This window comes from Antennarius striatus, chromosome 15 (assembly GCF_040054535.1).
Source record: "Antennarius striatus isolate MH-2024 chromosome 15, ASM4005453v1, whole genome shotgun sequence".
Taxonomy (NCBI): Eukaryota; Metazoa; Chordata; class Actinopteri; order Lophiiformes; family Antennariidae; genus Antennarius; species Antennarius striatus.
Window position 1 is genome coordinate 2,198,404 of NC_090790.1, and position 26,071 is coordinate 2,224,474.

General features: G+C 41.1%; 3 protein-coding genes across 8 annotated transcripts in view; 1 reads left to right on the plus strand and 2 right to left on the minus strand.

Annotated features, from left to right (window-relative positions):
• pam (peptidylglycine alpha-amidating monooxygenase) overlaps nucleotides 1–5,548 on the minus strand; it is a 30,110-nt gene extending 24,562 nt beyond the window's left edge. The window contains exons 1-4 of one of the 6 annotated variants that reach the window (XM_068333956.1): nucleotides 5,414–5,477; nucleotides 2,250–2,339; nucleotides 1,906–2,149; nucleotides 111–231 (exon numbers count right to left, since the gene is read on the minus strand). In XM_068333956.1, coding sequence (XP_068190057.1) covers nucleotides 111–231; nucleotides 1,906–2,012 — 228 coding nt within the window. In that variant the 5' untranslated portion in view covers nucleotides 2,013–2,149; nucleotides 2,250–2,339; nucleotides 5,414–5,477. Of the gene's footprint in view, nucleotides 1–110; nucleotides 232–1,905; nucleotides 2,456–5,413 lie in introns of those variants that run through there. The other 5 variants (XM_068333954.1, XM_068333952.1, XM_068333953.1 and 2 more) reach the window with 5 other exon arrangements.
• A 3,675-nt stretch (nucleotides 5,549–9,223) lies between these two features.
• pomk (protein O-mannose kinase) lies at nucleotides 9,224–12,615 on the plus strand. Its single transcript, XM_068335427.1, has 3 exons — nucleotides 9,224–9,348; nucleotides 11,120–11,401; nucleotides 11,555–12,615. Exons 2-3 carry the CDS (start codon nucleotides 11,120–11,122, stop codon nucleotides 12,323–12,325), a joined length of 1,053 nt encoding a protein of 350 aa, XP_068191528.1. The 5' UTR covers nucleotides 9,224–9,348; the 3' UTR covers nucleotides 12,326–12,615.
• Nucleotides 12,616–12,740: 125 nt separating this feature from the next.
• thnsl2 (threonine synthase-like 2) lies at nucleotides 12,741–25,467 on the minus strand. The gene is made up of 9 exons (XM_068335426.1): nucleotides 25,437–25,467; nucleotides 22,527–22,758; nucleotides 22,004–22,198; nucleotides 21,765–21,917; nucleotides 21,434–21,664; nucleotides 19,875–20,023; nucleotides 18,368–18,493; nucleotides 18,124–18,275; nucleotides 12,741–17,936 (listed from the first exon to the last, which is right to left on the minus strand). The coding sequence occupies exons 2-9, from the start codon at nucleotides 22,747–22,749 to the stop codon at nucleotides 17,720–17,722; spliced, it is 1,446 nt and encodes a 481-aa protein (XP_068191527.1). The 5' UTR covers nucleotides 22,750–22,758; nucleotides 25,437–25,467; the 3' UTR covers nucleotides 12,741–17,719.
• Between the last annotated feature and the right edge of the window lie 604 nt (nucleotides 25,468–26,071).

Genomic DNA, 26,071 nt, shown 5'->3' on the forward strand with positions numbered 1-26,071 from the left:
TTATTATATAAATTATAGCTGTAGGTTAACCAGTGATGCTGATTTCATCTTGAAAAACAGAGTGGATTCTAGCAGCAGTCAAATGTTTTTCATGTTTCAGGAACACACACCCCAGTCGGGACCACGCCGGGCATCCGAATGTCCACTGACAAATTGTGTGAGTCTGTTAAAACAGGCTGCCTGCTCCAGGAAGAACAATCACTGGGACTGGACGCTCCAGCTTCCAGAGACCTTTGAGAGGAACAAAAGGGAAGACGATGATGACTTCCTGTTTTACAACAGGACACAAAGTTCATATCAGAATTGCTGCAGGTGTGTGTGTCCAATCAGAGCTGTTTGCGTCCTGTTAGACGCAGTGCAGTGACAACAGAGTGGACTCACGTTTTTGTGCAGCTCAAACTAAACTCTGTTACATTGTTACATTACTCTGTCCACTCCACAGAATATCACCCCATCATGATGCTGCTGTGTCCCAGTGTCTCTGAAACAGTGGAGCCGTGAACTCTGACCTTTCTTGAGGTGACAGAAGTCTGCACCTTATTGGATGCTGCCTCTGAATCTTTTGGAGACTAATGATTTAATCACCTTCCTCCTCCTCATTGCTTCAGATCACATGTGTCAAACTCAAGGCCCGGGGGCCAAATGTGGCCCTCCACATCATTGTATGTGGCCCGCGAGAGCATAAAAGTTCAGTGTCTAAAAAATAAAAAAGTCAAATGTTTGTTTTGACCAAAACTACATTTTCAAAAATTCAGTAATTCAGCTCATTTTAACTTAAAAAAAACAATTTTGAACAAAGTTAATGTCCGAACTCGTGTTTGATGTTATTTTTAACTGTCAGTGTTCGTGTGTCCGTCCGTCTGTCCACCAAATGTCTTCACAACCATTGCAGATAGAGAGATGAAACAAAAAGGAAATCACTCGGACAGGAAAGGGGATGAAAATGAGATGATGACCTTGAGAAAACTAGGTCAAGGTCAAAGTTGAACGTTTGTTTATTTTTTGCGTGCACGTATCTCAGGAACCGAATGAGATACAAAGACGAAACAAAAGGCGTTATATTCAGATCACAACCTTCACCTTGAAAAACTAGTTCAAGGTCAAATTTTCACTTTTATACTTCTTTAGGTACACGTCTCTGAAACCTGATGGGATATAATTACAAAACAAAAAGCAACATTTTCAGGAAGACAGAGGCACAAAAATGTGTCTGTCAGGGAAAAATATTGAATTCAGGGGTGTCGCAGGACGTTGCAGTCTCTGACTGCCTTGTTATTTATTCTCTTGGATAGTTTGATCCTTGATTGATGGAGTTCTGTGGGTTTAATAACCTGACAAATTAAATTGATTTATGTTAGAACAGAGAAACAAACATGTGTTTTCTTTCTGTGTAACTGTAATGTTTGTAACTTGAATAAGTTATAAATTTGAGTTATTCAACATTAAGGAGTTACATTTATTTTATATTACATTTAGTTACATTTATTAGTTACATCTGGCCCTTTGAGGACAGCCATGACACACAGTGAAAATAAGTTTGACCCCCCCCTGCTGTAGATGATGCAATAGTGTCCTACTGGTGAGACCTACTTTACAGCTGCCTGCTTCTAGAATTGTCTATTTAAGGGTGGTCATGATCATTTCGGTAGTTTTTTGTATGGAAAAATAAAACAAACTCAGGTTCAGTTGGTATTATATAAGCTCGACGTTAATAAATAAGAGTGTCATTTTCAAATTTGTAATTTGTGTATGTTTGAACACAGTTTAGAAGAGGATACACGCAAAGTAGAAGAAACACAGAGAGGTCATTGCAAGGAGTTTATTTAACAAAATACATTATAAATGCAAGATTACTAAACTTTGACATCCTCAATGCATCTCAGATTAAAGAAGCTCTTTTCCTACCTTTGATAGTCATACCCGGGGTTTGGTATTTCCAGGCTATGGCTGTGACAAATGAATGCCAGCACCACCACAGAGCAGATGGAGAGTCTCATCATACATGTGATCATCACGCAGTGTGGAAAACACTTCTTTCCCTGGATCAGGTGGTGCAGTTACAATGGGGGGGGGACCTTAAGCCGTTAGCATGTCTGAACGCTCCACTCCTCTCTGGAGGTCTGATGGTTCAAAGGGCAAAAGCAGCAATCTGACAAAAGAAAGAGGAAAGACGTGTGTGATAAAGATCCCTTCAAAAGGACAGGACAGACTTTTCTATTATCAATCTACAAGCTGGTGTAGGATTTAACCCTGGCGCGGGGGGAGTCAAGCAGTTGCAGTCTTTGTCTGGTGTGTTTTTCTTTTACAGAGGTTGATAGCGAAATGGAAACACAGCTGTGCTGAAAAATACACAAATAAAAACAGGAAAAAAAATCTGAAAAAATATATCAAATCATGTGAAAACCTATAGAAAACAACTCAAAAGATAATAACCAATACTAGTTAATAACCAATACTATAACAATACAATAATACAATAAATAATAATAATCATACAATTACAATAATAATAACAGTACTAATAATAACAATAACATACTTATAATAATAATAATAATAATAATAATAATAATAATAATAATAATAATAATAATAATAATAATAATAATAATAATAATAGAAAAATACAGTATTATAATACGATACAATAACAATACATTAATAACCAATCTTAATTTTCCTTCGGGGATTACTAAAGTATACTAAATAAAATAAAATAAATTAATAATACAAGACACTAATTTTAGAGCGCTACCATATTTTACTACTTTAATTATATTTGATATGACTGCTAATACAGTCAACTCTGTTTCAACGCCCCCACCTAGTCATTTGCTGTTGTGTCCTTGGTCAAGAAAGAGACTCCCTGGTGTGTGAATGTGTGTGAATGTTCTGGTGGTGGTCTGACAGGCCGTTGGTGCAGATTGGTGGCCACGTTTCCGTCGGTCTGCCCCAGGGCAGCTGTGTGTACAGTAGTTTACCATCACCATGTATGAATGAGGAGTGAATGAATAACGGATCCAATGTAAAGCGACTTTGAGTGTCTAGAAAACACTATATAAATCTAATAAATAATAAAAATAATGATTGTCATTATTATTATCATTGTTGTTTCTGTAAAATATAGCTGTTCACTACCATTAGCTTCGCATGATAAGGAGCAATGCTAATATGCTAAAGAAGGGGCATTCAACGCCTTGGGAGTTACCACAACAATGATGCTAACACAATACAAGAGGGATTATCTTATCCACTGACACCATGCATTTAATATACAATTGTTTGTCTCTTACCCGGTCATGATCCCATCAACAGTGACCCATCACAGGGTTAAACCAGGAGATTATAACCCTAATAATCCATGTAGGCTGAATCTGAAGCTACAGGACTAATGTACAGCATTGTAATTATAATGTACTTGTAATTATATTATTGTAATTATAATGTAGCATTATACATTATAATGTGCTAATTCTGACATCATCGCAACAAACGTCGTTACGTTTTCATCCAACTACGACTGAACCAGTTCGTTTGGAACGATCCGACCCACGTGAGAGCTCACCGCCACTCCACCTCCCATTACCTTAGGACACCTGCTGTACCGTTGGACAGGTGTACCGCCTGAGTCACACTCCCCACCTACAGAACCTTTTTTTTTTTGCATTATCAGAAACTTGATGAAGAAAGAAACAAGAGCATGCAATGAAAACTCAGGATATTTAAAAAAAAAAAAAATCACATTTGATTTGATTAAATAAGATGGCTCACATTCATACTTTGGGACCTGTTACCCCAAAATCACATGTTAGAGGGTCTATTACACACAGGGATGTGCAGCAGCTCTCGTCCTCCTCTTTCTCATTAACTAACTGCTTACATTAGTTTCATATTATAGTCCTATATTTCAATGTCAATATTCATATGTCATATTCTCATGAGCCCAAAGTCCAAGCAGAAAAATCTGCATTACACACAGAACTGTCCAAATGAGCTCTACACACAGATATGACACCCATACCAGATACCTTTGGCAGACAAAGGATGAAACATCTAGCTCTTATCTTACTGGCAGTTTTATTCTTAACAAATGTTTGCTGAAAGCAAATGTCAACAACTGTGAAAGGAGTGCGACATTGTAATATCCAGTCGTTCACATGGAAACACCCTGAAACATGGACCGTGTACCTGAAACTGTGCGCTTCACGTCATTTAAACAAAACGGCTCCATCTGCTCCACATCCTCAATGGTCAAGCAGTTTTAAACTGAAGACAAGCTGCCAAGAGTTTATTTTAACTATTATTTAGGTCGAGTCACTAGTTTAACAGGATCCATGACTATCACAAGCTGTAAGATGGGAAAGCCAGAATGTTTAGACATGTAGTCTTCATTATAGTATGGATACACATCGTAATATTGTAAGTTTGCTGAGAATTAAATTGGATAATAAACCACAATTGAGAAGGATATTGTTCAATCCTGCAAAAATAAATATTAAACTAAATGACTCACAGAAACAATTCCACTCTGTTCACCACCGAAATCAAATGCAGTTAAAGCTGGAGAATTTAGTTAAAATCATGTATTTTTTAGGAACTCTTGTAACAGACAGAGTTAAAATCCTACCTGACGGATCAGGTCAAACATCACATTTAATCCTCACTTTAAATGGAAAATAATCAATGATCCGTCCGGCGGTGACTCATCTGATCAGATCCAGTACCAACAGCAGCCAGAGAGGAGGGGGTGATGACGTCAAAACTCACCAAGGTGGGGGGGGGGAACTATGGCAACAGGGCTCAGCCCACTCATCGACTTCAGCACGTATTAAACCACAACAGGGTTCAACACATTTTCTCCTTTAGGTGCTTCATTAAAACACCGCACTGACCCCCATATTAGGATAGAATGTTAATATGATAGAATGTTAATATGATAGAATGTTAATATGATAGAATGTTAATATTAGGATAGAATGTTAATATTAGGATAGAATATTAATATTATGATAAAATAAAACTGTCCATCTACATCTGTCAGACTGGACAGAAACGTGTTTTCATTGGTTCTTTTCATTTGGTTCCAGATGAATAATTTTCCGCTCTTATCGTTCAAACTCGGGGTTCCGATCGAGCAGACGCCACGCCTGACAGGAAGCCAGAGACCATCTCTGAAGAGTTATTGCCCTGCCCAGGGGTAACCTGACATAAAAACACCTCTTTATGGAGGCAGAAGAGGAAGAACTAGAAGATAAGAAGCTAACAGGCAGCTGGGAACGATCCGACGGCCCGATCAGTGTTAACAGGTTCAGCATCTCCTCTGAGTCCATTAACTACAGATGTTCTCTGTTAAATTCACACTAAAGTCGACAAATTTAAACAAACTATAAAGATTGAGAAAGCCGTCGCCCACCTGCTCACTGCCTTTAGACGTCTTCCAGCCGCTCACACTGAGATGAAAACCTTAATGTCGTTGATACGAATAGTGACAACAAGGACTTCTTCCCCTCCTCTGCTGGGGGCGTTTGGCATCCAGCGCGTTGCAGCAGGAGCACCACCTGGTGGTCGGAGTGTGTATGACGCCTGGAGGGCGACAAGTGGGCTCATCCTGCACAGGTCGCATATCAGGGTCACATAGAACAGCGGTCCCCAACCTTTTTAGCTCCACGGACCGGTTTTATCTAAGACAACATTTTCACGGACCGGTTTTCATTTGCTCAATAATCGTTAATGACACCAGGACAGCTGTAGTCTAATAATAAATCATCCACAGTGGTTTTGTGTAAAATGCAGACATCAACAGACAATAACAACCTTTTCCCCCCCATAAATGATAATTAATATCTCTGTAAACAAAATAATTGTATGAAATAATTATATTAAAAACTCGATTGAAGTAACTGCACTGATGAGGTTTATTTTGAAATGTAGCAACTTACAATCGGTTCATTCAACTTCGGAGAAATTCTGATCATTTCAATAAAATGGTGAACAAGTCAATCAAATAGTAATTAAAATAATGAGAATTAGTGGTTTGGGATCGCTGATCTTGGGGGTAACGGGAGACAATGACACCTGAAGAGTGTTTCCTGGACGTTCGGTCTACTCCACAGTTTGGTTTTCTTTATGGTCACTGCACGAAATCCTACTTCACAAAGACAGGAGGTTGGAAATGGAAACAGGGTTTAAGATACTTTTTGGGCGATCTCAGGATAATCTGCCTTGACTTTAATTCAGAACACTGGCGCGGTTCTGGGCGCTTAATTTAGGGATAAGAGCTGGTAACCTGTCACATGACTGAGATCTGTCAAGTGGGACAGACGCAGGCATTCGTCTGTGTGTCATTCCCCACAGACGTTACCTGGTTTACTAACAGGTATGATTTATAATGTACATTTTGGAAACACAGTGTGATTGTTCACCATGTAATCTTATCCCGAGCTTTCTTCTTCAAACTTGGTATATTTATCTTTCACTGTATGATGGTCCAATTGGACTCCATTACAGCATGTTTATGAGCCGTTTTGACCGTTAATGGAAAAATGTGGGACACTACTAAGAGGAAACCCACAATTGCCTGGTTGACTGGTTTTTATGGTGAGACGACTGTGTCATGCTTTATGGATCTGTTCCTGTGTAAGTTCATTCTGAGGTCTGTGAGTACGACAAGTTTTAGGATGGAATGAATGGACCGGCACCAATCTATCTCACAGAGTTTATTAAAAAATATGCACTGAGTAGTTTCTTCAAATCTTCCTCATCCATATGAGGACTGGCTTTAAGAAGCATGAGTCTCAGGTGTACAAATGTTCAGCAAGCCATTTGTTGAGGACGGAGTCAACAACCATGACAAGGAGGTAATTTGTCTTTGCTTCTATTGTCAATAACAAACACCTTGTTTTTTTCATCTTAAAATTAGGAAGAATATAGATAAAACAAATTATCAATACTTAAATATTGTGGTCAGAAAACTTTTGGTTGAATGGAATAATCCCACCTATTGGGGGGCTTTGGCCAAGAAATGCTTCAGCAGTGAAAGTTAGGCTTTTTCCTGACCTTAAAGTGCTTTTGTGGAAAGAGACTTTAAAACAGTTTGTGAGACCCCACCTCACTAAATAGAACAGAATTCTTTGGCCTAAGGCCTAAGGCACTGTATCGTTTCTGCCTCTAGTTTTACATATTGGCAGTCATACTAGCAGCACGGTGACACAGTGGGTGGGGCTGCTGCCTAACAGTAAGAAGGTTTCAAACTTGATTCCGTTCTGTGAGAAGTTTTTAATTTCTCCCCATGTGTGACGGCCAGCCACACATGGTAATAGCCACACCTCACCACTGGAACATTTTTATTTTGCAGTCACAAGCCTCAATATTAAACATATCATTTTATACACTATTTCGGTTCATATTTTCCAGAATTGCGCACTGACACTGACAGTTCAAATTATGTTTGTATTAACCTTTGTTTCTCTTGAGTTACCTGTAGTTCTATTTCCTGGTGCAGCGAAGGCGTGGCCGAGGGCTCTGGTAGGCTGCTGCCAGCCTTATTGGACTATACCATAGCCTGCTGTGTCAGGGGGGGTATCTGGGGATTTACATTGAGTTTTGGCCAGTTAAGTAGGTAGTGGCCATTTTATTTCCCCCTCTGTTAATTCTTAGTTTGGCTTCGCTAGTAATTAAGTTCATCTGTTTGATTGTTTGAGAGGTCAGTTTATTCTGTTGTGTCCATTCTTTCGCTTCGGTTCTGAGTTCTGTTAGTTTGGTTATATTTAGTTGACCTCTTTTACTGCTGCATTTGGTCAAACTCTTTTGTTAGTTGTTTTGCTTTTTGGAAAACCCGTGTTGGGACCCAAAATCTCCTGTGTCTTGCTGCCTTACTGCTTGGTCCCTCACACCATGTCTGCGTGGGATCTCTCCTGGCTGTCCGGCCAATGGTAGCAGAAGTAACAGCAGCACAGCAAGCATTGGTTTCATTGGTTATCAGCAGGCAGAGTGGAGGTTGAATTTAGCTACTCCCTCCTCAAAACTGGCTAAAAGGAAGGTGGACGCTGGGGGGGGGGGTTGTTAATATAACAGACCTCACTCCTTTATCCTTTTAGAACATCAACAACAACAACATCTGAAAAAGAAAAGGGCTGACGGGTAAAAGCCAATAGGCTTGTGAAATTCCTGTCCCCTAGATTCAGCTCCATCCTTCACTCCATCCTGAGGATTTCCACAGCTCAGAGCCTGACCCCTGAATGAGGCCTGACCCCTGAATGAACCCTGACCGCGAACATTGATGAACTTGTACAAAAGATAGGAGCCATGAGAAAGAATACAACTGATTTTATTTAATTACTATTTTTCAGCAGTGGTTGGTAGGATCATAGGATCATAGCACAATATCTTTTTAAATTTTTTTTAGATTTTATTGCACAATTATACATTATTGTTGTGCATTCATAATATTCTTATTGTGCATGCAATAATGCATGCACATTACATGTGTTTTCAGTTTATATTACATGCAATTTAATTTATGCATTTAAAATGATATTAAGGAACATATTTTTTTGAAGGACATTTACTTTTTTGCTGTTTGCCCATTGAAAACGTTTCCCCTTGAAGTTACTGACAGAGCCATTACAAAATATTGCTTTAATCATTAAATAATATACACTGTGTGAGCTCTTGGTTCAATAGGCTATGTTCATTTCAATACGTTTTAATAAACATCGAACCAGTCTGGCCCTCGACTCGTAGCAAATTTGTTTTTTTTTGGCCCTCTGTGTATTTGACTTTGACACTCAAGTCATCTTTTACATCATGACTCATCATGAGGGAAAAAAGCACCTGAATACGAGATTTTTATGGTCGTCTCATCTTTAATAAATGGTTGGACGGAAGGCTGTCACACTTCTTTTGCTTCTGTTCTTGCGTCTCTGACCTATGTTTTATTTTTAATTGCATTTATTTATTACATTTCCCCCCTTGCTTGTTTGTTAAGACTATGTACTTTCTCTGTGCTGTATTTTTGCGGGACCCCCCCCTCACCCCTTAACCTGACGTCAATCTTTTAAAGTGACGTCACTTCCTTTTTCAGAATAAAAGTGGCATCATTTCTAAAAGATAACCTCGCCACACATGTTTACAAGTGATTGTGCATGTCCAAAAACGAGGAGTGAAAACTCGCCTCCGTGAGGCGAGTTATCCATGCTATGCTTTTATTTTGTAATTCGATTTTGTAAACGGAAGTGTGGGTTTTGTCCTTCCGGCTAATGGACGCCGCCTCCAGCGGTAGCTCCAGCGGTAGAGCGGCTCTCCTCACGTCCGCTGAAGCGTTCACCGTTTGAAATCATGACGTAACGGGTAAATTATGCTGGTTGATGTTAATCCGGAGTACTTTAGTTTATCTGCGTTGTTTTGTTCACAGGCTAGTTGGTTCTGTGAACTTCCACCGAAGGTCCCCGGAAGTACTCTGTCGTTAGTTACTGTACCAGTTAGTTACTGTACTAGTTAGTTACTGTACCAGTTAGTTACTGTACCAGTTAGTTACTGTACTAGTTAGTTACTGTACCAGTTAGTTACTGTACCAGTTAGTTACTGTACTAGTTAGTTACTGTACCAGTTAGTTACTGTACCAGTTAGTTACTGTACTAGTTAGTTACTGTACCAGTTAGTTACTGTACTAGTTAGTTACTGTACTAGTTAGTTACTGTACCAGTTAGTTACTGTACTAGTTAGTTACTGTACTAGTTAGTTACTGTACCAGTAAGTAGTGGTTAAACTCCACTGAGTACCAGTAACGTTAGGAATGAACCCCGACTCTCCTCCGGGGATTTACTCCAATAAAACGACGACATAGAGACTGGAAATGCAGCCTGCTATCCAGCTAGCATCACATGCTAACTACCAGCGTGTGCTAACGACGTGTAGTTGAAATAGGTGTCAGTAGTTTGGTGTGTTTTATATCGATCAATCTGAAACTATTCACTCTATTTTCCAGTGGAGCTCAGTTGCAAATTGTCTCCAAGTTAATTAAAACAGATGTACATAGAAAATAAAATGTCTATTTAAAATAATTTTTTTTTTAAAATTTTATATACTGGTTTGATCCTCGAAGGGAAATTAAGAAAGCACACTCTAGCTACTGATTCAAACGCATGCATACATATTTGTGAGTACAGGCCCCTGTATCACACACACACACACACACACACACAAAGGGGCCTGTAGGCATGCAGGGGAGGTAGAGTGGCAGGCAGCTCCTTCTTGGTGCGCCTCAAATGAGCAATTTGTAAAGGGGACGGCACCTTGCTCAAGGGTGCCTCGGCAGTGCTCCGGAGATGAGCTGACACCTCCCACTGTCAGCTCACCTCCGGGTATATTTTGGGGGGGGCGGGAGTGGGAATCGAACCGCCGATCTTAAATCATAGGACGACCTGCTCTACCGCCCCTTTACCACTGAGCCACTGCCGCCCTTAATGTATGCACTTCTCTGTCACACACATACAATTTCAATACAATTACAATTTACAATATATACACTATACACTATACACACACACACACACACACACACACACACACACACACACACACACACACACACATAGCCTCACACACTTACAATGTCCCTTCTACTCAACACAACAGGTACTTTTCATTTGAGAGGGTGGACATGTGTAAAGCATCCCTTCATTGTGGTAAATGCATGGAAATTAATCAGTCCTCAACTCATATAATGGTGTTTGTTTAGGTGTAGAAATAACTTAATTTAATAGTTCTACAGCTGCCACAACAGTAAAGGAGAAAATACAGAAAAAGTTAGACATGCATACCCTCACTCACACCCCCCCAACGCCCCCTCCCCCCATTGTTAGACTCAAATCCTTGCGCTTACCTTTTTCTCCTGTTTCTGACATATCGACTTTGAAGACACAACGTGATGGCGTTCAGTTCATTGGTGTATTCAGTATGTGGGTGTGTACATATTGTGCATGTATTGCATTTCTTCTGAAGTTTCATTTTTGTCTGATATATAATTAAAGGAGTCTGTTTCAGTCATTATTTGTCTGAAAGCTCAATAACTATCAGAAAAATAATAAAAGCTTTATTACTTTTAATCTTTCCTTTTCAGATGCAGAACACCATGGGCAGGAACAGCAGTAGAACTCTTTCCCATCATGCTCCAGTGTTCCTGGTGTGCTGTGCTGCGTTGCTTCTCAGTAACGCTGTCATCTACCTGTATCTGGACTCCATCTATGGTTCCGACCAGCAGCCGGTGTCTTCTCGTACGGGCTGTGTGCCTCGACACTTTAGGATGGTGAACATGAAAAACTGCACCCCCTGGCTGCAGTGTTCGCAGATAACTGACAGCGTTCGGAAGTTGAAGCTCATCGGTCAGGGAGCCGTAAAAAAGGTTTGTGTGTTTATCGGGAGAAGTTCACGATATGTGAGACCAGTAACGTGAGGAGCAGAGAACAAAAGGGTTGTTGAGTTGGTTCCTTCAGCTTTTGTTTTGGCTGGTGTTACCTGTGTAGAGTTTTTATTGTAGCGCTTCTCTTTTCTTCAGGTCTATTTGGCAGAGTGGAGGGGCCAGAAGGTGGCTGTCTCTGAACTGACCACTCCAGACTACCAGGAGGATTTCCTCCATGGACTGTCTATGTTAGAGGCCCTTCAGGGCCCCCTAGTGGTGCAGTTGGTGGGCTTTTGTCTCAAAGACAATATCATCATAACGGAGCATCACCCATTTGGTTCCCTGCTGAATTTACCTCGTGTTCTGGAACAAGAGCAACACCAGAAACACGACACGTGGCAGACCCGGTTGAGGCTTGCCATGGATTATGTGTCCATTCTAGATTATCTCCACAACAGCCCGGTTGGACGACGGGTCATGTGTGACTCAAACAGCCTTGAGAAGACTCTTTCTCAGTTCCTGCTGACCACTGACTTTCATGTGGTGGTGAACGATATGGACGCACTTCCCCAGGTGGACGCATCCAGAGACTCGCTGGTAAAATGTGGTCACCGGGAGCTCACTGGGGACTTTGTAGCGCCAGAGCAACTCTGGCCATTCAGACATGAAGGGAAACCGTTTTCAGATGAGGACATGCCAGCCTACGATGAGAGGACAGACATTTGGAAAATCCCTGATGTGACACGTTTCCTGATGGGAAGTGCACCCGGGGGTGATCTGGTCTACTTCCACCTTTTTCAAATCCACGAAGAATGTAAGAAGATGGACCCCAAGCTCCGGCCTTCCGCTCTGGATGTTCTGAAGATTTATAGATCAGTCTACAACAGCATGGAGCGAGACGACACTGGCTTCAGAGACATGCTGTAGAACATACAGAATATGTCTTGATTTTTTTTAAAAAGATGAAATTTCAAGCTACTTGTAATAAATGCCCCTCAATTGGAAACCAGCTGTAGGTTTGTTCATTTTGGCTGGCGACCTTGAGTCAGGTTCTACCTGTTAGTTATTTTTTACTCTCCACTGTGTCCATGTTCTAGTTCTTTTATTAATGTGGTGTCTCTGTAGAAAGAGTGGATCTAGACCTGCCATGTTTGAAAAGTGAAAAGTGCCACGAGATAACTGTTCTTGTGACTTGGTGCCATGTAAATAAAACTAACAAACTAACCCTAACCTTGCCAGTTTGTTACCTTGGAAAGAATGATGGACAATGTTACACCATTAATTAGAAATATGTAAATCCGAACTGTTGGGGTTCATTCTGACCTCCATACACGTCACACCTTCACTCACATTCCCTCTGACTTGAACATTTCTCCAGACATTTGGTTCTGTCTATTGTGTGTTGGGCCCTGACTCTGACATTGCCAGTACCAAGAAAAAATAGTAACATTACTGAGTTTCATAGATGATAATGATAAGGCAGACTTTGCAGCTGTTTGTCTTATCATGAACCCTGGACATGATCACTGTGTTCTATTTTATACTATGGGATCCAGGGTTCCATTGTGGAGGGAGTTACTCTGTACAGACTAAAGCCCTCAGAGGCAAATCGTTATTTGTGAATGCAGGGCCCATCAGTATTGGTAGCCATTTAACCAATCTCTCTTGCCCAATGAAACAAAAATGTAATGGTAATTTAATAGTAATTGTAGTAATTTGGGGTTCAGTATCTTGTCCAAGCATATTTTGTGATCTAAAGAGATTTAAGATTGAACCACCAATCATTGATAGCAGCCCGCACACAATGTTCATTCATTCTGTTGTTCCACACATGTAATTCACAGATAATCTGAATGAATAATCTACATTTTCAAACACCAGAACCCATATGAACAAATAATTTCTTTTGATTTCCTCCACTCTCCTGGATATTTGACCTTACCTCCTGCAGAGCCTCTGATTTTCAGGAGGACATCTGCTTTATGCCAATCAATTTCACTGTACGAACCTGGACTATTCCACTCTGAGCCACACTTCTGGATTCTGCCGCTGGCATATCACTGATACCATAAGTATTTTAATCAATGAGGAATCAGCTGGCCTAATTCTTTTTCAGGTTAATGGTAGACTATGATCCTACATTTTCACATTTAATACCAAATTTAAAGACATGAAACATTTAATTTTCGGTGTTCGCACAATGTGGAAAATGAAGATGATGAAGTCTTCTAGGCTTTAGGACCATGGATAAGCTCTGATCACGCTAACATGCCAAGAGGATTTTGCCTAATGCTAACGGTCTGTAAAACAACATTAACACCTCATACATTAAAATGTCATGTCAAAATAAGCAAACGTCACTAAGTGAACAGTTAGCTCTGATTTGGGACTACATGAGGTCTTTTAATTTCCTGTCATCTGAAACGGTTTGTCCTTCTTTCATCCACATGTCAGAGCATGTCTGTTCCTGTCTTCATTGTGATTTACTGTAAGTGGGGTTCCACAAGGATATTAAACCTGAAAATATTCTGTGTAAACCAGGCTCTGACGCTCATCAACTTCAGATGTGGCACCTTTTTAAATTACAGGCGTGCGCTACAAAACTAAGTAGGCTGTCTTTTGTTCAGCCATAATGTCAGAGTCAGTGCAGCATTTTTATAGCCTCTGTCCTCTGCCTCCATCATCATCATCATCATCATCATCACTGACTTTGTCTCTGTGTTGCAAGAACCGATTTGTGCAGCAGATAGAGCTCCAGAGGGCGCCACAGACCATCAATAAGTAATTTAATCACAGTTGAGCTCTTTTTAGATGAAACCATCACCTCCCATGATCCATATTTGCTATCGAGTCTCTTGGAGATAACATAGAACAGATTATTGAGGAAGAGAGAGGTGTGTTTTTTCTAATTTAGGGAGAAGGACACCAGTCCAGGTAGTATCAATAAGATCAGTTTTGTTCACAAACAAGAACCATCCAGTGACAATGACTCCAGAGTGTTAGACTGGAAGACATTCAGCTGTGTTTTACTTACAGAATACTTGGTAAAACTTGGAAGACTTTGTGAACGATGGTGTCAAGATTTGGAAAAAGGTTCGCATTTTGTTTCATACAAGATAGAAACAAGTCTGTCTGCAACACAGACTGGAACTCACTTACCCAGAGAAAAGTTAACAAAAGGATTGATAACTTTTATTTGTTCAAGTTTACATATTGAACTTATTTATCAGGTATTGCCTTCAACTGACGATTGTATACCAGCCTGATTGTGTACATTCAGTAATGATATTGGTGTCAGTCAGTCAGTCATCAGATTACCACCGCTATATCCGCCGCAGCGGGTCACGGGGAGCCGGAGCCTATCTCGGCGGCACAGGGCGTGAGGCGGGGGACACTCCGGGCACGACGCCAGTGCACCACGGAGCCACACACAAAGACATACAACCATGCATGCACACACTCATACCTATGGGCAATTTGGAACGGCCAATCAACCTGAAGCGCATGCTTTTGGAGGTGGGAGGAAGCCGGAGAACCCGGAGAGAACCCACGCAGACACGGGGAGAGCATGCGAACTCCGCACAGAGCGGGACTCGAACCCGGGTCCGCCGTGTTGTGAGGCGGCAGTTCTGAATTCGTAGCCATCTTCATCTGCTGTGAAACTGGTTATATGTTCACTATGACGCTGAGGTTACCAATTGCGCAGAAACACACATGCACGCACGCACGCACACACACACACACAACTGTGCGGAGCTAACTAGTTAGCCAAATGCTAGTTGACTTCAACAGCTTGTGAGGAACTTTCAGTGTCTAGGTCTGATCCAGGACATTACCACACACCGCTACTGTAGCCTGAAAACGAACTCTACCTCAGGGATGATCACGCCCATATCCGGGTGGAAGATCGAATAAAAGCAGGTCAATTACGCCCCGCTTGTGACGTCACATGCGGCGCTTTATGAATCTGGTCATTTTTGATTCTGTCCAGCCATGAATTCCAAAAGATTCCAAATATCTATTGATGCAGGAAGCGTTTGTTTTCCAGATTCTTGGATTTGGTAGGGTTAGGGAGGACCACTATGTATGCTGTATGTAGGGACCTGAAAAAATGTGTTTTTCATAATAGGAACCCTTTAACACTACATACACAAAGTGTGAGCAGTAGTGAGTTCCAGGTACGTAACTACACTTTCCTGTTTATTGCGGGGAACTTTCATTACATTTACTTTGTATGGTGGTTCCAGCAATTTTTAAAAAATTACTATTTACTATTCTGTCTGTGGAGATGATCACTGAACTTACAAAGAAATTTGAGCCATGAAAGAAAAGGAATCCAGGGGTGGACACCAGAAAAATAAAAGTAGGAGTAAAGAACCGACGTCATTAAAAACCACATTCAACGGGAGCAAGAGATAATCAGGAGAGCACACAACCAAAAGCTAAACCTTCAGCAGTGTCAAAACCAGTTTGAGATTTACATACTGATCCCAGCATACAGGAAAAACACCGATGTTTAATTATCAGTGTATAAACTGTGCCAAATGCCACGTAAGGACAAATAACTGAAGGTAACGCAGGATAAAGGGTGAAGGTGTGCCCTCAAGGGAAAGACAGATCTCTGTTAAATACAGTCTACTGGTCTTCTAGGAAATGCTGAAGATGTTTTGATTCTCATCCAAAAGACTTCAGAACTAAAGAACTGTTCAGACACGACAATATGATTTCCTCTACTTTAACAGACAGTGCCTTCAGTGCTTGGGCAAAAATTATGACATCCCCAGCACACACAGCTCAAGCATACAACAGTCTAGTCTGGATCTAAGTGTCAGGACACCTCCTGACCCAAATCTGGGACAAACTACTGGTACTGGTACTCCTTAAACACACAGATCTGAGTCTAAACCAGACCCAACCCTCATTAAGCAGCAACTAAAAAGCATCTGCATTAATCGCCATGCAGGAGAACCGGTTGGGTCGCTATGATGATGTATGGACAACAGCAGAAAAACATCACATTCAAATGAGCTCCTCGGCTCTTCCACTGTCTGCTTGTCGCTGATAGCAAAGGTTGATAAAGAACGTTGTGATTAACTTAACTATAATGTGTAGCAGGTAAATTAACTTCGCTAGTAAATGATAGTCTATGACGAACTAGAGTGGAAAAAAAAAGATCAAACAAACTTCTCCACTGAATCTCCTCCACCCTCCACTGCCTCCAGGATCTTCCATTTGCTTAAGTTGTTTGCTCCCCAAGGTGAATACACTTGAAAAAACAGTTAATTTCTTTACATTCTAGTGTGTTTTATCACATTTTTATACATATTTTCATTTTTTACTTCATCTTCTTGAAGAAGCAGCTACTGTTTTTTGCTGTAACATCAGATGTCGCTTAAAACTAGAATTTGTTTTTATAAAATGACAAAAGACCTAAATAACTTTAGGAACATCTGGTGTCACAAAAATGTCCTATGCACTTTAGTTGATGACCACCTCACTTTTGCAAACTTCCTGATATAATGCACTAATTTTTAAATTGTATTTCCTTTAATTTATTGTTTTTTAGTGTTTTTGAAGCACTGTAGTACTTTCATCTAATGTAAAATTGTAAAATGTTTGAATGTGATGAAAGTGTTTTTGCAAAAATCAAAAATCTTGTAGATGACATGATCATAATCATCTCACCTTCAGCCACTCATCCACCTAATGCCCCAGAGGAGTTGCCAGCGCATCGCGGTGCCACACAGACACACACACTGGCACACCTTCAGTGATCAGTTCACCTAAACTGCATACTTATGGGAGGGAATCTGAGAACACACACACAACCCACACAGACACAGGAACAACATAGAATCTCTTCTCACAAAGGAACCGAACCCATAACCTTCTTGCTGTGAGGCAACATTGCTACCCACTATGTCACTGTGCTGCCCTACACAATATTTGTCATTTATAAATTCATTTTTCTCCCAGCATTTTCTGCATATAAGGCACACTGGACTATAAGGCGCACCTTCAATGAATGGCCTGTTTTAAAGCTTTTTCCACAAATAAGGCCCACTGGATTAAAACTGTCTGTTTTTGAGAAAATTAAAGGCTTTTAGGTGCATCTTATAGTGTGGAAAATACTGCATTTAAAAACAAGTAAAAAACTGCTTTTTTGGGGGGGGGTCTGGAAAAGATTAACTTCAATTAATTTCAACGGGGAAAATATACGATTTGATATACGGTCAAATTGAGCCATGAGCTCAGTCACAGGACAGAACTCAAACTGGTAAATTATGGTACCACTGTAGGATAAAATTTCTCATTTGAGTACTACATCTGTCCGTTTTTCCTGAGTGAACTCAGGGAGAGGATTTTCTCCTTCAACGTCTTCTCCCAGTCGTCTCGCCACGTCACGCTTCGCTCCAGATTCTCAAAACGGGTGGGCAACTGGTCCAACGCCAGCAGTGACTCCGGTAGGTCAAAGGGCAGGCCAGCCATCTGCACCGCACTCTGAAACTTGGCTGGAGATGCTGTTGCAACAAAGCACCTACAATAATAGTAGTCACTTAGAAACTGGATGAAACCTTCACCGCAATAAGATGGATGGAGTTTAAAATGATGAATTTAGTTTTAAAAAAGCAGAAAGTTGAAAATGATGAAAACCGCTCTAAAAGCTCCCATATTTGAACATCTGTCATTAAAATCAGGAATATCCTGCCGATGTGTGAACTGACCTGCTCCTGCTCGTGTCAGGACAGTGGTAATGATGCCACACCCCCACAGCGGTATGGGGGCAAAGTAAATAGTGATTTTCATCCCAGCATTTCTTCATGGTGTCTAGGATGTCTTCATCGGTTACTCTACCAGTGGAAAAAACCTGAGACAACTAGAAGAATGGGTAGATCAGTAGGGTGGTAGATTATTATGAAGCACAACCAAACATAATGATGAATGTAGTAAACTCTGAAGGACTGGTACCATTCTGCGGTGGTGTTCAAGCAGAGTGTATTTATGTGTTTGCTGGAACTCCTCCATGATGGTCTGAACCAAAGCTGCATCTCTTCCCAGCAGCAGCCACAACACTCGCTCTATGTTAATCGGGTCCTACAGGTCAAAAAACCAAGCAGTGACCAAGTTAGTCCAACATTTCAGTTCATCTTTTAAGGCACCAACACATCTGTGGTTCTGTTCATTCAGTCCAGACGGAGGAAAAGGAGAAAATCTGTGTCCAACAAGACATTTTTCCCGGCTTTCTGGGGAGTTGTTCTGAGGATGACTGTATACTTCTCAGGGCCTTTTGTCCTGTTTGCTTTTGCAGCTCAAATTAGAGAAGAAGTGATGGAAGATGGTCAGAAGTTGATGCAACACGTCTGTGTGACATGTAACAACAATTTGATGTCCGTGTTTTTCCTTCATGTTTTAATACTATTGATGTTTACATGGCTAGAGTTTTTTTCATAGAGACTACATTGGACGTTATCAATCTATACTTAAATGTCTCACAGTTCTTGTTGTGCTGGGTTAGACTACATGTTAGGGCAGGGCTGGGTACATTTTGACTGGTGGGTCACACAGAGTTCTAAAGTTTAACAGGTGGGCCAGATGAGTAGCAGATGGATGGAGGTTTTATTGGTACTAATGCAGATGACATGTAAAAACTATTATATGAAAGGTTTTGTCCTTTAACATGCAGCAAGGTGTACAAATACAAAGCATTTGGTTTAGAGGTTATGTTATTGTTACGGTTCTGCATGGAGTTACGTGGATATGTGTGTGTATTTCTGTCTGGTTCCCTCCTCGCTTCACCACCTTCCTGTGTTGTGACCATTTTTCTGACCACATTGTGGAAGAGTAGGTCAAGTTAGTCACCTGTTGATTGCAAGCAGGTACTTGATTGTTTTAGTCATTAGGCGTAGGGCTGCTGCTCACCACTTTTGGAGAGCTTTACTTTATAATTACATAACTTTATAAGTTTTGTTTTCATTTTACTTTTAACTCATAGAAGGATTTGTCAGTTCTCATTTAGTTATATTCCCACGTTTGTTTGAGGAGCGATCTTCTGACCCTTTTGTAAAATTTGAAAATCTTCCCTCTCCGTAGGGCTAAAAATAATCTTTGCTTTATTAAATATTTTTATTTTAACTCTTTCACATCTGTTTCTTCTTGTTATCGCAGTTATAGTAAGGGGTGGTAAGTCGTTAGAGATTACAGCTAGCTTTAAGGTTGAGGGGTTGTGGTTATGGTGCGAGTCAGCCAAAAAGATTCTACAAAAACAATCTCAAAACTGAGCTCAAAAATTGTAATAGTTCCTTAATATGTTGGTGCTATTCAAGGACAGCATCCTATGATGGCTGTATTTGAGGTTGGGCTTGGTGAAAGAACGTCATTTTTGTGCTTTTGAAGGATAAAATTTTGAAGGATAAAATTTTCAAGCCACGTGTGGAAAAGCAAAGTCATAGATAACTACAATCTGCACAATCCTTACCTGGATATCTATTGCAGAGGACAAAGTCTGTATAACATTAGCCTCCATGGAAAAGTCACCGGTAGTCACCATCCTGTGCAATATGTCATTACAATTCACCATGGCAACCAGCTTCAGGGGCAATCCCATCAGCTTCACGATGTAGGCAGCTGATACACACATGCAAACAGAGGACGTGCAAAAAGTAATGATCAGCCATTGTTTGAGGGGAATGATGCTGGTAGGTCAATTATTTGGTTGCTGTGACAGTTGATGACCTGTATGTTTAATAAATCACATTTACTAGTAGTCTAACCCAGCACAACAAGAACTGTGAGACAACAGCCTAGAACCAGTGACACAACAGTACTGCTGGTTTACAATCAGAAGGATCTCATAGACAGTATTGTTTAGAATGAGGTCAACACTATCAACTAGCTGGGCAGATATTAGATGTACAGTGGTACCTCTACTTACGAAATTAATTAGTTCCGTAAGAAATTCCGTAAGTAGGGACGCGCTTTCCATGCAAATGCCCTAATCTGTTCCAAGCCCCCCAAAATTCAGACATAAATGTTTTATAAAGCATAAAATGCATCAAAACATGTAAAAAATACATGTTACGATTAGATTATTACACAATAAATGAGAGTTGTAAATAATGTAAAAAACAAAGAATAGAATAAAGAATAAAAATGATGGTCATTTATCTTTTAACTGCTGTCCTCATTGTTTTTTGCCCTCTTTGGTTCATGCCCTCTTGCCCCCCCATGAACAACAGAGTGAATTCCAGTCCTCCTTCTGAACTTCTCCATCCACCCACGCGATGCCTTAAACTCCTTAAACTTCCTTTAGTTTTAATAACGTGGTGATTGTAGATGCATTACGGCCATATTCTTTGGTGAGATCAACCAAACACATCCCTTTTTCAGGCTTTTCTATCATCTCTTGCTTTGTTTGTACGGACAAAAAAACTCTTTTCTTCATCTTTTCTTTTCGTCTTTTCTCCGTCACTTTCTTGGGGTCCATAGTGAATACTCTAAAAGTTAATATATTTACGTAAAACTATCAGAACACCTCATGGGTCAAGGGCCGAATGACGAGGACGCTGCATAGACACCGATCTAGCTACACACAGAGGTGGAGTGGCATCCCTCTTAGCCAATGGGATGCAAGGAAGATACTAGGTAATAGCCAATGGCAGAGCAGCTATGAGAATGGTGCGTTCAGGAACCTGTGGGAGCTGCGAGTATCAGCCCATACTTTTACATTACGTAAGTTGAAATTTCTTCCGTAACTAGAGTGAATATTTTCCTGCTGAGAAATTTTGTAAGTAGAAAATTTCGTAAGTAGAGACATTCGTAAATAGTGGTACTACTGTACTAGAAAGACAAGATAAATGGAGCAATTTCAATTAAGCAACTACACAAACACGTCCAAAAAATCTGCTCCTATCTTCACAGCTAGCTGTGAAGTCAAAATTTCTGAGTCAAAAGTCACTTAATGAGCCAACTTGGCAACATGTCTCCAACTAATAACATCTGGCTGATATGCCAGATTATCGGTCCGGTCCTGCTCACCTGTTAAGTTTCCCGCCGCTCCAGTTGGTATCACCACTTCCAGTTCAGGCAGGTCTCCATCACCCTCCACCCCACTGAGCTCCAGGTAAGCATAGATGAAGTGGACGAGCTGAATCATAACTCTAGACCAGTTGACAGTGTTGAGGCTGAGGAGCCTGTGACACTTGACCAGCTCCAAGTCTCCAAAGACATGACGCACCACCTGGTCTATATCATCAGAGCTGCCTTCAGCTAGAGAGGCATAAAAACCACGCTCAATTTAATGAGGAAATATCTCACCAGGATGAACTTGTGTCATTACAGGAAGGATCAGGTAGCCTGTTTGTTTCACCTGCAAACACATGGATGTTATCTTCCACGCAGGCGATCATGTGTTTCTCTTGGACTGGAGTGACGCGTCCTTTAGGGTAAACAACCACCACATCCAACCCGCTGAGACCTTTACTGCTCTGGATGGCAGAGCCCCCAGTGTCTCCTGAGGTACCTGGGGAAAGTCACAAGCAGTGTCATTCATTTCTAATCTCCACAAACTCCACAAGTGTTTTGTGACAACATAAAAGATGGTCTTACCTACAAGAATAATCACTCTGTCATTCTCTTTTTGAAGGATGTAGTTTAGGAAGTGCACCGTGCAGGATATAGACAGGTCCTTGAAGGCCAAGCTTTCTCCATGGAAGAGCTCCAGGACAGACAAACCGTCCTTCAGATGGGCAATCCTTACAACCTCCGGTATTGAGAAACCAGACAGGGCTTTGTCCACAAGGACTGGAACAGGAAGAAGGGATGAATAAGGACAAACAACTTTATCAATGTCTGCTGTTCAAGGACTTTATGTATAATTTACTTGCCTGTTAAAAATATATAAATAAAACTGGCACCCGCGACCCTAAAGCCCCAATATTTAATGCATCAACCAAGGACTTTACAGGAACACTGTAGGCAGTTATGGATTTGTTCGTGTTAAAGTTTGATGTTTGTAGCCAGTCTTTTTTGACATAAATGTCTAGCCAATTTACAAGTTATTTCTTATATTTATTTCTTTATTTTTGCATTAATGATGATTATGATAACAATGAATATTTGATCACTGAACCTTCAAGGTCTTCTCTGGGTATCAGCTGAGTTGGGATAAACAGTGAGCAGACTTCCACCACCAGTTTGGTGTAGGACAGCTTCCTCCAGTCCCTCAGGATGTCTGCACTCAGCTCAGGTATACTCTCCGGCATGAACAGCCCCCCATCTGAGGTGAAACCTGAGAACAGTACATCCCGGAAGTCCCTTCCTTGGACTCCACCCCGAGTACTGCAGTACAGCATTGGAGAAACCTACGAATAGAGACTCTCGTTTAGTATACCTGTACATACCTGTTTAGTATACCCTGATCACAGGGAAGGTGAAATAGTATTGCTAGCTTTGGATTGCTTGGTTGACACCTGAGGCTGGCAATGCTGACATGAAAGAGCCCCCCTCCCTTTTATTTAAATTCTATCTCAACAATTTCTTTCCCTGAAGGGAAAAGCTGAAAGAGGAAGAAGAAGAACAACCATACACAGAAATGAGGTATGAAAACAAAAATACACAAAAACAGCTGCATAAAATTAATAAAAGATTAGAAAATACGAAAGAAAAATAAGTATATAAATCAACTGGCAGTGCGGGTGAACTGGGAACGTCTGGGGGAGGACTGTCTGTTCCGTCCTGGTCGTGGAACAACGGACCACCTCTTTATTCTCGCAGGGACCCTAGAAGGGGCTTGGGCGTATGCTCATCCAGTCCACATGTGCTTTGTGGGCTTGGAGAAGTCGTACGATCGGGTCTCCAGGGACATACTGTGGGAGGTACTGCGGGAGTATGGGGTGAGGGGGCCTCTCCTCAGGGCCATCCAACCCCTGTACACACAAAATGAGGGTTGTGTTTGGTTCTCGGCAGTAAGTCGGACTTGTTCTGAGTAGCTGTTGACCTTCGCCAGGGCTGCGCTTTATCACCAATTCTGTTTGCAATTTTCATGGACAGGATATCGAGGCGTAGTCGTGGTGAGGAGGGGTTACAGTTTGGTGGGCTGAGGATCACATCGCTGCTTTTTGCAGATGATGTGGTCCTGTTTGTGTCATCAGCCTGTGACCTGCAGCGCTCACTGGTCCGGTTTGCAGCCGAGTGTGAAGCAGCGGGGATGAGGATCAGCACCTCCAAATCTGAGGCCATGGTCCTCAGCAGGAAACCGGTGGACTGCGTTTTACGAGTGGGATGATGAGAGATCGGCTGTAGAGATTGCTGGCTAACAACACCAGGGAGTTAAGTGCTCAGACAGTGAGTTGACACCTCCCATTGCCAACTCACACTCCACGTACTTTGACCCACACGGGTCTCGAACCGGCGACTTCCAGTCTCCAGTCCAAAACCGACTGGAATGAGCTACTGCCACCCCGCCCCTATGAGCCTTCATTCAACGGTTCTTCATAGAAACCTGCTGTGTATCCACGGATTTTTGCACCGTCGTGTGGCACCATACCATCAACAGATTGCAGAGAATGTATCAACCCCCTCTTCAAATTGTTTTCCCTCCAGCCAAGAGAAAAAATGAGAAGGGACACCAATAAGAGTGATATCGTTAAACCTAATGCGTAACATAGCATCCTTGGAGGACACGCCAAACAGCTCAGCTAAAGCCCGTTTTTTGTCCACGTTGGATATCACCTTCTCAACACTATCTCAGGAATATCAACACCACACTGTTCAGTTCAACCTCCTCCACCAAGCAGCTGACAGACAGCACGGACGCCAGCGTGTCAGCCTTTTGAACCAGGAGCTCACAGACAGGTTGCCCCTTTGGGTACCAGATCATTCCCCGATACACAAAACATACCAAAAACTACCAAAGGTGATGTGATTGACTAAATTATGATTAACAAAAATATGTGTTTTAAAATGGATGAATATGTTTTAAAATGGATGAAACAGTGCGGTGCGCTGCCTGTTGTGTCAATATCTTCTGGATTGGATTAGTCTTCAGATTGCTGATGATTTTATTTCTAATTACTTTGGAATGGAACCAACCAGAAAGAGATCTCAAGTATGGACACATTTAGAACTGATGCCGCCTGACAAAGCAGATTTTAATTTCTAAGAAACTTATTTTCAAGCTCTGTTGCTCACACAGTAGAAGAGAATAAACCACAGTTGTCATTTTTAAATTTAAAGGTGAAGTGTTTTCTTTGTTCCAGCACCTGACACACAGTAACAACACGTCATCAATGATGAGGCGTTATGATCCAGACATGAGAATGGAGCTGGTGGTGCTGCTGTGATGATATATCTCATAATATAGACTTGTTTTTTCCCAGTGGTCCCAATCCTCCTATGTAGCTCACACGCAAACACACATGCATATACGTATTTATATTACATAGACATGCATGAACATGTAAATCTATTATCTTTAATTGGTTTATTGAACCTTGCGAGGATCAATAATCATAAATCAATTTCTTATAATATATGGCATATATTATATTCGGTTTTATTCAGAAAATACTGTATATGCAATACAGGAAACGACCCCTCCACTGTTATCAATCCATGTGTTTGCAGTACAGTCATCCTGCCAGAGAGGGCGCCCACGTTCCCACTAATGGGGCGCCGAGTAATGAAACGGTTTTGCCCCAAAGATTCGAACTGTCATTTCTGAAAAGCCCAAGCTTTGCTGACGCACAAAGGTTTCGTGGATCTAATCAGACATTTTATCCGTGATCTGACTTTTTTTTAGGGAGCCACTCTGACGATCGGGTTCGGGTTGGGGCTCCGTAGCGTTGACAGTGCCCCCATTTCCTATTTTTACTTCATGACCATCTCAAACACTGTTTATTCCGTTTCAGAAGTGACATGAAATTATAAACAGATCGTCTGGCTCAAACTCCAAGCTGTCATTCCCAGAAGAAACGAGCTCTAAGGGAATTCCCTCAGCAGCCCCAGAATGATCGTGTAGTTTTGCGTCCTGTTGACTCACCTGTACGGCTGTCGAACGGTGACTACACGCATCGAGCACCGGACCGTCCAAACGCGATTGGTGAAATGTAACACGTGACTCCACTTTTCAAAATAAAGTGTCTCAAATATTGGTGTCATTATGGCATAAGGAAATCTAATTGTGAAGCACTGACAGGAGATTCAGTGTAGAAAAACACACAAACACAATTCATTTACCTTTTCACTTTGTACGTCTTTGTAGCTGTTGTAAGCAATCCTATGGCAAAGGGGGTGCATGGAAAATAAAACTTCATAAGTAGTTCATCTAAAACTTTTGGACTTGTACTACATGCATAAACATTAGGAGGATTCTAAGGTATTTATTGTATGAAAAGTGCTGTATGAATAATTGTCAGTAATTTATTCGTCATTACTTTATCAGCATCATTGAAGTCTTTGAAAAGAAAAACTTTCCATTTGTGCAGAAAAATATGAAATGTAAGGAATGTATGACACTCATTCACTGTCACCAAAGAATAAGTACATAATGTGAATAGGTACATAATGAGGACTGGGAGGTCTTTTTTCTGCTGAAAAAAAAAGCCTTCTGAACCATTTCCAAAGCAAATGTGGATCAAGAAAGATAATTTAATCTACAATGAAAGAAACTGTTAA